The 14,170-nt window shown below is 32.0% G+C and overlaps 1 protein-coding gene across 1 annotated transcript; it reads right to left on the reverse strand.

Annotated features, from left to right (window-relative positions):
- Positions 1 to 2,042: 2,042 nt before the first annotated feature.
- Positions 2,043 to 7,775, reverse strand: LOC133173391 (uncharacterized). The gene is made up of 2 exons (XM_061308372.1): positions 7,747 to 7,775; positions 2,043 to 2,661 (listed from the first exon to the last, which is right to left on the reverse strand). The coding sequence occupies exon 2, from the start codon at positions 2,655 to 2,657 to the stop codon at positions 2,283 to 2,285; it is 375 nt and encodes a 124-aa protein (XP_061164356.1). The 5' UTR covers positions 2,658 to 2,661; positions 7,747 to 7,775; the 3' UTR covers positions 2,043 to 2,282.
- Between the last annotated feature and the right edge of the window lie 6,395 nt (positions 7,776 to 14,170).

A 14,170-nucleotide genomic window follows, 5' to 3' on the forward strand; every position in this document is an offset into this window, starting at 1 on the left:
AGGAAGAAAAGTTAATGAAGTACTAGTATTTATTTATTCATTTTTATCGTATGTGTGTGTTATTTTGTTCATTAATCTCGGAATGCCCGTCAGCCTCCGAGGTCTCACTGTGCACTAAAATGATACAATCTGTTTGCTTTTATTGAAGTCAAAATAGCTACAGTTCCTTTGTCAGGCTGTGTATTAGTTTATTTACTTCAGTCCAGTGTAGGTTAACAACAAACTTATTCCATAGGTTGCTCATAAATCCAGAAGTCACACTCTTTAGCAATTGCTCTCTATTTGTCTCGGGATTTCCATCAATGGATGCTTCCCGCCGCCCTGTAAATTGGTTTGTATTTCTTTGACTACTGGCAAGGCGGCGATAAAAATTCAAGATCGTGAATATTTTAAAGAATGGATATAAAAATCCATCACAGGTGCCATCCTTTTCTCTTTTTAAACAAAGAATGCTGAATTTAATGGCCGATGATAAAGGACACAGATGCACTAAAAACGAAGTTTATTCAAACAACAAAAGGCCAATGGAAAACAACCTTCACCCAAATCACTTTGACCCTGATTGTGAAGGAGAATTTTAAAGATTTTTTTTCTATTCCCATGTCAAATATTGTTTCCTATTGTTGAGTGTATCGTTGGAGCATGGGCAAAGACTTCAATAAACTAGATTCTACACAATATGAGGATTAATATGATAATCGTGGGCCTGTTTTTCTTCTTTAGATTCTTAAAAAAATATATATGTATATCCTTAGGTGAAATTCTGATCCCTTATTGTGACCAACCATATATTTAAACAAACTTGAATATTCACTACATCAATGAATAATCATGGATGAAATATGAAGATAACGAACAGTATTCAACTTCATAGTCCATTTAAACAATACAAATCGGGAGCAGAGCAAACACGGACCTCCAAAAACATCGGAGGCGATATCAGGTGCCATGGAGGAGTAAGCATCCCCTGCCGACCGGTCACACCCGCCAAGTGCTCCCTGTCATGATCGGGAAAAATCCGTAGACAGTTCAGTTTGTAAATAATGGACTAAGAATAAGTATGAAAAACGTCAGTCAGCATTTGACTTAATGATAGATTGTATTTGCTGACAAGGTCATTGTATCGATCATAGAACTTGCAAAATGATGACTTCAAACGACACTGTTGATATCATTGTTTCATCAACTTACATGTCAATAGCTTGCCTCGTTTTAGAAAGTGTTTATACGGAGAGCATGCTCTTGCGCATTGAATCAACAACATTTGAAGGTGATAAAGGTATATTGCTACATAAATAAGGGATGATGTCGATAGAAAAGTGGAAGTCATTACATTTAACATAAAGTTAGGTTACCCTTAACGATTTTTTATGGTAAAATGTCTAGATATGAAACAGGTGTCAGACTCTGTGGTATCTTTTATTTCAAGTTCACTGGGATATATCAAGTGGACATATAAGTGGAAATATCTATTGTTAATTTATAATACGTCGTCGATAAATCTAACTGTAAAGGTAGTTATTGTTAGTTGATAAAACTTCGTCCATATATATGAATGTTGAGTTGAATACCACAGCGTTTTCCTCTTCTCATGTAGAAGTTTTTTTTTTAAATAAATTCTGTTTTAAAGAAATAGAAAAGCAGGTCGGCTAATAAATAATTATTATAGAAGCTGTTGTCTTTGATATGAAAAAACCTTGTTTTTAATTTATCGTGTGCAACGGTTGTATAAAGTGTTGAAATGTAAAAGGACGTTTTAATATCATAGACTTTAGAAATAAAATGTGATTTTAAATTTTCACAACAAAGTTTTTTTTATGTTGGTTTCATCACAAAATGTAAATATGCCGCAAATGAAAACGAATAAATTCATGGGGGCATCATCTTGAAAAATGAGCATAAATCTTATAAGTCTGTACTTCAACGAATTAATTTGAATTGCATTTTTGTTATTTCAACACAATCTAGCAAGTATACTGCAAGGAAAAGATGGGGTGCGTTTCTTCTACATAACTTGGATTTTATGACAATATCATAAGGTATAGTCATTAAGATTTTATTTTGCAGTTTTCCATCGAAACATTTTCAATTTGAAATTGTCAATACAATAAGAACATCAAACAAGTAGATTAACACTATATCTCATTCAAAATCAAAGTGTTATAACTTAGAAGACACACCATATACAGCGTTGATATCACTTTTATTGATTCATTTTACCAAAAATGCATTTATTTAAAACGGCGATGAAATCTGCATCTCAAAACATTGAGTGATTTAATCTATTTTCTTCCATAACGAAATAATCCCTTGGGTTGTTTGTTTAACTCCTCACGATGTGGCTGCAGAGACTGGCCTATGGAAACTCTGGTTTGAATGGGAATCGAACTTGGTTTCGACTTGAACCAGAGATAGCTCTTCTTTTGCGGCGCAGACTGTAGGTCCTCTGCAGAATCCATTAAAATTCGGGCTAAATCCTTTTCGAATTGTCTCTGTCTCAGTTCCTTGTTTATTTCACTGTTTATTAGCTGCTGTAATACTCTCACCTGTGAGTAGTAGTCTGTGTTTCCCCATCCCTCCCCCTCATCCGCCACCGCCGTGCACGTGAACACAGATAACAAGGTCGTCAGTAGTAGAACACACGATCTCCAATTCATGTTCCTAAAAGGAAAAAGCGTTATACAATTCATAAGAATTTCAAAATAATATTTTTGAATGGCCAGTTAAACTGTAGCATTTGTAGGTTTGATAAAAAGATGCAGCATTTCATAGACTTTTGATTTCTCTTATATTTTGGGGGTGATTTTATCATCTAATCTCAAGAAGAAATTGGCAAACAATTTCATACTCAAAAACACACTCTACTATATCTTCCAATTTATTCTATAACGTTCCATCGAGCTGGGCATTCAGCTTTAATTTAACGAAATTGAAAACTACTGCATTCAAGGGTATAATGCTGTAATTTTTTATTTTATTTGGCTATGTTAATTTTAATGTTGACCACTCCACATCCTGTTAATTCATGACAGCAACGTGAAAAGTACCCCCTCCGGAGCAAATTCTGAATAACATTCCTCAATAACATAGCAGTTAAACACGTTTTATAGAATAAGACGAGCAATTATAATTTATTACATTTTCAACAGTGAAATAATGTAATTCATTAATGGAATAAAATGGAATATTCTTTCACACTGTTAAGAAATACCAAAATGATATTCTTTCACACTGTGAACAAATATTAAAAGTGCTGCAAAACTCTCTATTTTCCTTTCCTTTACTAAGAGTGTTGTTAAAAATACCCCTTAGACTGTAATAAGATAGTGAGGGTAATAAGCCATCCTGACGGGAACTTTAACTGCAAAAGTTCCTCCAAATATGTTGTTAAAATCCTTAATTACAAATTTTAATCTCGCAAGATTTCGCGTAACTTAATTATTATCTCAGCTGCTCAAATATGACGTCACAGCCTATGACACTGCGTTACGAAAATACAGAGGCAACGGGAAAATCAAAGAAAATGTAATAAACAGAAAATCCAATGTTTTGTAGTAAGATATTGTATTTATTTCACTCGTGAGACAGGAGTTGTTGATATTCTCATTCGTGCTTCGCACTTATGGAAATATACATTCCTGTCTCACTCGTGAAATAATATTTTCAACTACAAAACATTTAATATCTTCTCTGTATATATGTATGTATGTATGACTAACAATACATTTATTCTCTTTATAATGTGATTTAGTGCCAAAAAAGCACTGAATTAAAATGGATTGAATATATTCATTTTTTCACATGTTTGCCCCGTCATTCCGTTAATATCACTCGATCATTGGATTTTTTTTTTCATATTCCACTTTTTGTATCCCAACGCGTGTTGTAACGTAAGCAAACTCTTTCATTGAAATTAATGGAAATAATTTATACAACTTTAAAAAGAATTTTCCTCATTTCAATGTGCACATTTTAATGACATAATGTTGATTAAACTTGTCACCTAGCGTTTGGTAGTCGACAGGCAATGTCGGAAGGTAATATAGATTCTAACGTCATAAAGAGAATCATGGTTGTGTTTAGGTATAATTTTTATCCAGATTGTTGTGAATTTCCTATAAATTCACCAAAACTCCGTGATAGAAAAAAAAATACTACATGTTGAATAAAAATGATATCGAATACTACATTGAACTTAGCCTAACTATTAATCCAATTCTATAAATCCAGTGATGAGAAGGACTCTTTAATTTTCAAAGTCGTTTAAAAAGCCTAGAAATAGGTGCATACAATAAGCAGGGGCCATGTTTTACAAAAGACACGACAATGACCAAAAATCTATTATGTAACATTAGGAGAAAATGCTCGTTAAAAAGTGTGTGATTAGTTTTACTTATTCACACAAAAATTACATGTAAATAAAAACGAAGAAATAAATGATTGTCAAAGGATATTTTTTGCATTGTGAAAAGGTATCCTGATTAAAAGGAACACATGAGAATCAAACCTACACTCTCCAAGATTTAACGTCTTTAAAACTAATAAAAGGTACTTAAAGCTACATGTTTTCAAGCTCCAGAAGGTAGCAAGATGTCACAGTTTTATAGAAATGAAACACTATGATTAGAGCAAATAAAATGGTTTTCCTCTTGCAGGTATGAGACAGATGATATGATCCCTATAAAACCTAAACATCTCCTCAACCAGTGGGAAGCCGGTATAATCACAGAAACCCTACGTCTAAATTGATCTAGTCATATAGAATATCTCGTTTCGTCGATTTCCAATTAACTGAATGATTTATGAAAGGAAAAAAAATCATATCTCTTGCTGAATGTAGATTGCCGACTTCTGTGACATGAAAATCATCTTACATTGGTACATCTGTATAATGTGTTAATAATCGGCATACCAGAGTATCAGAAATGGAGAAAAAGAATTTCTTCCCGGGAAGCTTATGATAACGAAAACCACACGATGACAACCTCAAATACTTTTACATAGAACTACTTTTAAAAATTCCAATAAACATTTTACTCTTTTTTTTTCAATTGTGCGACATTTATTTAGGATTTAAACTTGTGCTAGGAATAAATCTGGTCAGGAGAAACTGTATGACTTTGATACAAACGAATTAAAATATACAGATAAAACTGCTGTGGAATACTATGTCTGACTGGTATCAACATACCATATTTTACATTAGTTATTTCATACATAAACTTACGAAAAAGTCACATTCCAGCTAAACCCGAGACAAGTGCTTAAACAGGATCAGAAAATAAAAGAATATTTTGTTGAAAATACTAGTATACAGTTGTTTTACTAATTTCTATCTTGCTCATAAATTACAAATTTAAACAAAACAGCATAGAAACTATGTATGCTGGTCCAAGAATATTACTCAAAGAAATACTGACAAGTAAGGATGGTATTCTGCTTCATTTCCACATTTTCTCTCACATTTCATTGATAGAAATAAATTCACTGTTAATGATAAGAAATAAGTATCCCCCAACCCCCCTCGCCCAAATCATCGATTTTTGAAAAATATATACAGCATTTTAACAAAACAGTGAGGCCATCGGTGAATTTGGTACTTGTAAAAAATTGTACAATGACAGTACTACCGTAAGAAACCAGCCTACGTATTTAAATAAACTATTACGAGTCGTAATGCAGCACTGGTACGGTACTAGATTAATAACATAGCAAAAAATAGTTATACAAAGAGATGAAATACAAAGGTAACGAACAGTAATAATGCTCAAAAGTCCAATTTAACCATAAGAATAGTGACCAGAGCCAATACGGACCTCTGAAAACAACAGAGGTGGGATCAGGTGCCATGGTGGAGTAAGCATCCCCTGTCTCCCTTTGTCGTGATCAGTTAACGGAGAAATCCGTAGACAATTCAGCATGAAAACGTGAGTCAACATTCGACCTAACGACAGATTGTATTTGCAAACAAGGTCATTGTATCTACCATATAATTTGTGAAATGTTGACTTTAAAGGAGATTGTTGATATCCTTTTTATCAACTTATGTGTCCTGCCTCGTTTTAGAAATTGTTCATAGGTAGAACATGCTCTTTCGTATCGAATCAACTGGGAGACAAAAGTTTCATTGAGTATTCTTAATTGATGAAACGTCGTCGATATATCGAAATGTCAAACAGGTCAGCTAATAAAGGAACACATTTGTGCCCATCGTGATTCCAACAGTTTGTTGGAAAATCTGGTCTCCAAAGACTACAAAGATACTGTCAATAAGGAATACATGTATCGTTTTTATATAACCTCAGAGGGTATTTAATCAGAATGATTCTAAAGAAAATAAACTTGTAGATGAGTAAACTTGTAGCTGGCATCATGGCAACTGATCCCACCTCTAAATTTTGAGGTTCGTGTTTGCTCTGCTCCAAATTTGTATCGTTTCATTGGACTTTCGAGATTAAATACTGTTCGTTATTTTCATATTTCATGACTAATGAGGAGATATGAACATTTGAGAGTTCCTTTTTTTTTTTTATTTAAGAAGCAGTTGTCTATGATGTTTAAAAGAGATACATTATTGTACTCAGAGTTTATCTCCTTGGAACTGTTTGTATGGCAGTGTTGTGTCTAACTACATATGAGTAATTTAAGCCATAATATAAACAATTATAGTGTCCAAAGAAAATTGTCTCTGGGCAAGATATTGTAGAGCTTTGGACGAAATCTTGAATCAGGGCCAACCTAGTTCAGTAGGATAATCTTCGAGTAGGATAATCAAAATATGATTCGCTGCTGAATAGAGTTATCAATGTTTGCCATTTTTAAACAACAATTCTCCTACAATGGTTAAAAATGTACTCCTCCATTATAAAAAAGAAATGTATATATCAGAGATTATATTTTCATTTAGTTTGCATTGTTTGTAATCACTTGAGCAGAGCAGCATTAATTAGTTCTGAAATGTTGTCGACACTAGCGCTTTCAATTCTATGAAGATTAAACACAGAAATAACCGCGCAACTAATAATTTCAATCTACTCACTGCTGACTGCCATCTTTGTCCTGAATTTGTCCTTTTTTATATCAATTTTCTAGAAACAAAAGGATAGTCACAGAGTGTCCATTAGACAATGGTGTCTAGTGTTTAATTACCAAAGATTTCCTGCTATGAGGACTGGACAATCGTAAGAACAAAAATCGATGATATTAACATTTATTTTAAAGCAATGTAAGTCAATGTAGGTATGCTGTTAATATAAGAAAAATCTCTAAAAAAAAAACAAATTTTGGACTGTAATTTATAACAATTAAAGGATCGCCTGAGTTGTAAAAAAACTGTTTCATTCACAGATACCCCTTGCATTTTATTTATTTTTTATTTTCAGTGTGAATATATTATGTTATATTTATTTTATATTATATATTTTTTATGTATGAAATCATTATATTATATTGAAAATATTTATATAGATAACATATTGATGAATGTTTCGTCTTTATAAAATTATATCTTTATCAGGAAACTCTCCAGTTTTTAAGTTTTACCAGATTTACTTACATATATTTATCCCTTGTCAATTTTTCTTAAGTTTTGATTAATTTGCTATTTAAGCAAGTACTTTCCTCTGTAAATATTTTCTATATATCAACACTTTGTTTAAATTGCATTCACTTTTTAAGAAAAAAAAGGTTAAATGTTAAACGTTTAGTTGAAAATAAGTTTTCACTTTAAATAGAATGATAACTCACCGTCTGGAGGATATCACAGTTTTCAACAGTCTCCACTAGAACACGAGTTTTAAGGAGTTGCTGAAGCAAACTACGTCAAAATTGGGCATCCTTTTTAGCGCATGCGCCAAGCTAAGAGATCGCTTCCTAATTATTAATCTATAGAAATCGGGGGACGGAATTATACGCCGTAGTTCCAATTTCAAATCGATGTTCATTCCATTCACTTGTTATAAACGGAGATCGTCATTTGTAATGTTTTCTATTGTTAGGACCTGTCATGCTTTCATAGAAGTATGGAAGACCTTTAATTTATCTAGTATCTAGATACACGCTATTAGGAACTGCTATACAAAGAATGGTTAACCCCCTCACTACCTATGAAAAACGGTTTGTTTGGAATTCTAAAGGGTTGATGGCACCTGTCTTAATATCATCACAATGGGTAAGCTGTTGGAAAAAGGAAAGTTTCAATTACAAAGAATATATGCCTTTAATGTTATAGGTCGTCAGAGACTGAGACCCAGGGATCGTGGTTTGAAGAAACGACTTCGTAATTAATAGCACTGTTATATGAGAACAGTTCGAACAAGATTAATAAAACTCAAGAGGACATCATATCCAAGATGAAAATAAACTTGATAGTGATATTTCTTTCAACAATAGACATGATAAGTAAGCTTGATCTTCTATTTCCAGCTTTGTATTTAAACAACAAAATGTCTTTCTTTGTTTTCTTACATGTTATGTAAGCAGGTTTTATATATTTTTCCTGCAATGATTGCAACCGTTAATTCCCGTGAATTGAACATATTTTATTGACAAAAAGTCAAATGAATCAGACACAAGTTATTTTATCCGCTTGACGTTGCATTTAAAATTTGAAGAATTTTAAGGCCATTTTGAAGGGAAAACTGTCTTATTTTTTTACACTTAATGATAGAGAATTAAATTATAAGGAATACATTTTTCGTGTAAACTGCCCTAACCCAGGTTATACAGTATAACTTAGAAACTATTAAATTCATTCTTTAAATAAATAAAATATATAGCCTCTGGCTCGTGCACTATGTGTCAAACGCTGACTACTATTTATGCATAGTGCATGCAAAGCACAACACTATTATATAAATACGAAGTAGTATTAAAAAGAAAAATAAATCCTTCCTTAAAATAAACGAAATATAAATTTTCATTGTACAACAACGAACACATTCATTTTGAAAAGTTTGAATAATCTTGAAAAATTCAGAATTCTGTACATTAGTGAAGGATTCATCCCCCATAGCAGCAGATATACTCTATAATGTTCAGAGTATTAAAACAATATGAGCTGCAAACTGTGACGTCGGAAATCTTTATTGCAATATTGTACTTAAGGTCAAGATCTAGTAAATGAAAGGTGCCAACAGATTCCTCAAATTTGAGAAATAAATTCCTTTAATGATGCTTTATAACTTTAGCTTGGTCAAATAAGGTGTTTCGGGGCACAGTTTGTAGGTAAACAAGACGAAAAATCATATTTTAAACTGTCATTTTCAATGAAAAATTAAGAAAACCAGTCATGAATACGGGAGTTTTTTCCATATCAGACAAAGGAAATATATCCAGATTGCCTACAGTCTCTCAGAAAACGGTAATTTGTATGTTCTTAGCCTCTTCTTTAAAATAATATTAAATTGAATATAGGTATCGGGATTACATTTCACAATGTTTCAAATTTAATTCCATGAAAATACTTTATTTTCTACAGAATTATATTAGAGCTGTAAAGTACGGGAAAAAGAAAGTTGAAATTGATTATGACGTCATAATGGATCTAGCACCAAACAGTTAGTCTAAAGTCATTTACTAGATCTTGACCTTAACAATTTCAATGACAATAAAAGAATGTTTATAAACTTCTGTTGTTCATATTTGTAAGAACTATTTATTAGCTGTGTTTGAAGCAAATTTACATTATTGTCGTCCTGTACAATATTGATTTTTTAATATAATACTATATATTCCATTGTAAAGAAATCTTTCTTCTGAAACAATTTAACACTTTAATTTAGTCTAACTGATCATAAAGGTTTATGTCACATATGCTACAGATTAATCATATTAGCACATTTTAACAGAAAATAAAATTCTCAAATATGCACCTCATATTGCTTTTATGTAAAAGGTAAAGATAACGAACAGTGATCGATCTCCAGAAATCCACACACAATACAAATATAAGAAGAGGGTATAAACACGGACCCCTGGAAATTCCAGAGGTGGGACCAGGTGCCTAGGAGGAGTAAGCATCCCCTGTCGACTGGTCACACCCGCCATGAGCCCTATATATTGATCAGGTACATGGAACTATCCGTAGTCAATTCAGTACAAAAACAAAGGCCTAACAATTGGTATGAAACAAGTCAGCCATACGACCCAATGATAGGTTATATTTGCTAACAAGGTCATTATAACGACCATAACATTTACGAAACGCTGACTTTAAACGAGACTGTTAAAATCCCTGTAACATCAACTTATCAGTGAGTAGCCTGTCTCGCTTTAAAAATTGATCGTACTCAGAGCAAGCTCTTGAGTAGCGAATAAGATGGGAGACATAAACACCATAAGCAGGTGATTGTGGAATATTACTATATAAATAAGGAAAGTTGACGACGGAAAAGCTAAAGTCATCTCCTTTGTCATACAGCTTAGTAGTTAATTCTCCTTTATCGTCTATAGTCAGTAAAATATCTAAATATAATACAGAAGTAGCAGACTTTGTAGTGTCTTTTATTCAAGTTCATTGGGATATATCGAGTCGACATACCAATGAAAATAACTATTGTTAATTGATAAAACATTGTCGATATATCTGAATGTCGAATTGAAGGCCACAGCTAGTGTTTTCCTCTTCTCGTGTAGAAGTTTTGAATAAATTCTGCTTCATAGGAATATAAAAACAGGTAATGATAGTAGCTTATTCATTAGAGAATGACTTGCTTTTGCATAAATTTTACAAAACAAAAAAAGATGATATATGTATCTTCTAATAACCCTCATGAACAGTTCGGACTGGCTATTAAGTTACAAAGATAACGTCTGAGTTTAAAATACAATTGTGCCTCAGTCTTGTGTGAGTTATATATTCAGAAACTTTTTCAATATGAAAATATTTTTGGTTTTACACTATTGCTGTGCAGACAATTCTTAAAAGTTTTAATGGAAGTTTCCTTCTTTGTTTTAAGACAAAAGGCATCCCACCGTGTGAGAGTATCAGTAATAAATGATTTGTTAAATAATTCTAATCTGCGTTAACTCCCGTACCAGGAAAGAAAGACATTTTACTGTTAAAGGATAATCATATTAAGTAGGTTTAAGTACGTAAATTATTGTATTATTGATATGTTTCATTGATGGAAGGGTCTACTGCTTAAAAACCGGTTCCAACTAGTTTTTTAGAGTTTATAGATTGATTAAGGATAATGGTTTTTATAAGAAATAAAGGAGAAAATATTCAGTGGATGTAAATATTCCTGTACATCTTATAGGACTATATAGAACATAATCATAATTTACAAAATCATAGAACAAAGGTTTTTCTTTGGTAGCACAGTCTTCAGAAGGGCTGTTTTTTTCAATGGCTTTCAGTCATATTTGACAAAAGCAATTGATTTTAAAGGGAAGAGAAAAGAAAATAGAGAAAACAAAAAAGAGAAAATAAAAAACTAAATTTAGAATGTCTTATCATTAAGAAGTAGCTTGTTACAGGAATGTTTAAAATCCAAGAGAATTTGAGTGCTATGTGTTCATTATCACAAGGAAGATGAGTTTTATTTTGAAATGTCGCTTTTATACATGTGCTAAAAAAATGGTATAATCACAAATTGTGTTCGAATTAGTCAAATTTACTCAGCTCAAAAGTGTGAAAAAATTATGTAACTTTAGGAAATTTTTAGCTAAAGCTACTTTACTACGAAATAATGCAACAAATGGTAAATTAATTATATATATTTAAATGTTTTGTTGTTAAATTGTGTCCCTATGTGTATAGGTTGTATTAATGATATCAATCTGAGAAACGTGTTGGTTTAAAGAATAAATTGAAACTAAAAAAATCTTCAAGTTATTTCAAGACCTTGTTTGGAAAGCACCTCCTTACAAAAACAAATTATGTTACTTATTAATTTCAATATTGTCATATAATCCTTACTTTGACAAATATTTCTTAATATTAAAAAAAGATAAATGTTTCAATGCAAGTTATATTAATGATCAACGTTAATGTTCGGTATCTTCTTGTTTCACAATAGATTTTTTTTAATGTAGTGAATTCTATAGAATAATAATATTGATTGTTTCCAAATAAACTCTTCGCATTCATACGTTTGATATCAAGAATAGGTTTACCTTTATCCAAAATTGATTTTAATCTACAATATTTCATCTTAAAGTTTCGTTGAAATGTCGTTTTTTCCTAAAGGACAAATATATTTTTATTTTTTCGTGGTAAAGTCATGGTAAAAAAATGAATTTTACTCTGTTTTGTAATTTTACAATAACTTATGAGTATACATGTAATAATATAACTATTATTATATTTAAATGTGATCATACTGATATGATTGTAAATGCCCCCCCCCCCCCCAGGGCTCTTGATTGGTGACTAAACATATTAAAAAAATATATGTTACACTAATTTGTCATTTTACACTGATTTTAAGATTTAAACTGACTTAATTTATACTGATTTATATTTTAACATTGATTTATCATTTTACACAGATTTGCATTTATTTAAGTATCGACTCTAAATTTCGAATAAAATATCGACAACGTTTTTAGATTTTGTTCCGTAAAAATCTTTGTCAAGTATCTGTGACCAAATTGTTTAACTTGGGAGTATGATTTTTTTTTAATTCCATGTACCGAATAAAACATTTCTTGGTCACTTTACAACGAGATAGTATGCAATATAAAATGACAACGAGAAATACGTAGCATGAGGTTACAATGAAAAAAAAATTTAGTGGGATTTTTTTTTTATCTCAGTATCGATGATTCCCTCAAAAATATATGAACATATCAAACCTCTAATACAATGATTAAGTTAACTCATAGATATATACCAACGTTTCTCTTTGGTTAAACAGTATCATTTGTGAGATGCTACATAGGCTTTTGGCGGTGAGATTTGTTTTATTTTTTCATTGGTAGAAACTACAGGAAATCAGAGATAAGAAAGAGAGTTAAACTTACTATTTAAAGGAACCGGCGGATGCCTATGGGAATTACTAAAACATAAAGCTAATAATATCCAAATCTGGACTTCATTTTGTGAGAGTTTTACGACTCTATGACTTCTCAATCGTCCAAGTTCTAACATTCTGATTAACATTCCTATAATTTGTATAACTTCAGTGCTCATATTTTGGTAATGGTTTCGCATTACCATTGAACCTTGGAAGATTAAGAAACGGTTCTATTTAAGACTATTTTATGGTAATGTGTAGAGGGTCTCGCACTGTAACATTTCATTATAGCCAGGAGTTGTCATTCTGTGAGACTTAATCTAAATAACAAGATCTGATTGTCGCTTTGTACATGTTTATTACTAGTAATTTACCAGAGTAACGTGCCACCTAAGTAATATGAAATGACAGACGGATAATCAGAGATGTAGGCAAAGTTTAACAGCCAACAAACTCTCTCGCGGGTAATTCTTTTAAAGGGTGGAGAAAGATGATAATTTACACAAACACTAAACAGTATTGTTTAAGACAACACTTTCAATGACTAAACTATGTCAAAGAAACAATCCTTCAAAACTCTCTCTCTCTCTCTCTCTCTCTATATATATATATATAGTTTATGGTAACGTTAATGGTAATCTAACAACCGAGCTTTATGATAAACGTGATGACTTTAACTTTTCAATCGTCAACTTTCCTTACTTATGCAGCAATATACCTTCATCACCTGCATACGGGGTTTATATCTCTCAGTTGATTCGATATGCAAGAGCATGCTCTACGTATGTACAATTTCTAAAACGAGGTAAATTATTGACAAACAAGTTGTTGAAACAAGAATATCAGCAGTCTCGTTTAAAGTCATCATTTCGTAAGTTCTATGGTTGATACAATGACCTTGTGAGCAATTTATCATTGAGTCAAATACTGACTGACATTTTTCATACTAATTGTTATGCCATTGTTTACACACTGAATTGTCGACGGATTTTTCCGTTATTTCCCGATCATGACAAGGAGCACACGGCGGGTGTGACCGGTCGGCAGGGGATGCTCACTCCTCCATGGCACCTAATCCCACCTCTGATATTTTGGAGGTCCGTGTTTGCTCTGCTCCTATTTTGTATTGTTTAATGGACTTTTGAGCTTGAATACTGTTCGTTATCTCCATATATTTCATCGAAGACGTTTCATCAATTACAAATATT

The sequence above is a fragment of the Saccostrea echinata genome, unplaced genomic scaffold (genome assembly GCF_033153115.1).
Source record: "Saccostrea echinata isolate AGI-Se365-2 ecotype Australia unplaced genomic scaffold, CSIRO_AGI_Sech_v1 ptg000056l, whole genome shotgun sequence".
NCBI classification, from domain to species: domain Eukaryota; kingdom Metazoa; phylum Mollusca; class Bivalvia; order Ostreida; family Ostreidae; genus Saccostrea; species Saccostrea echinata.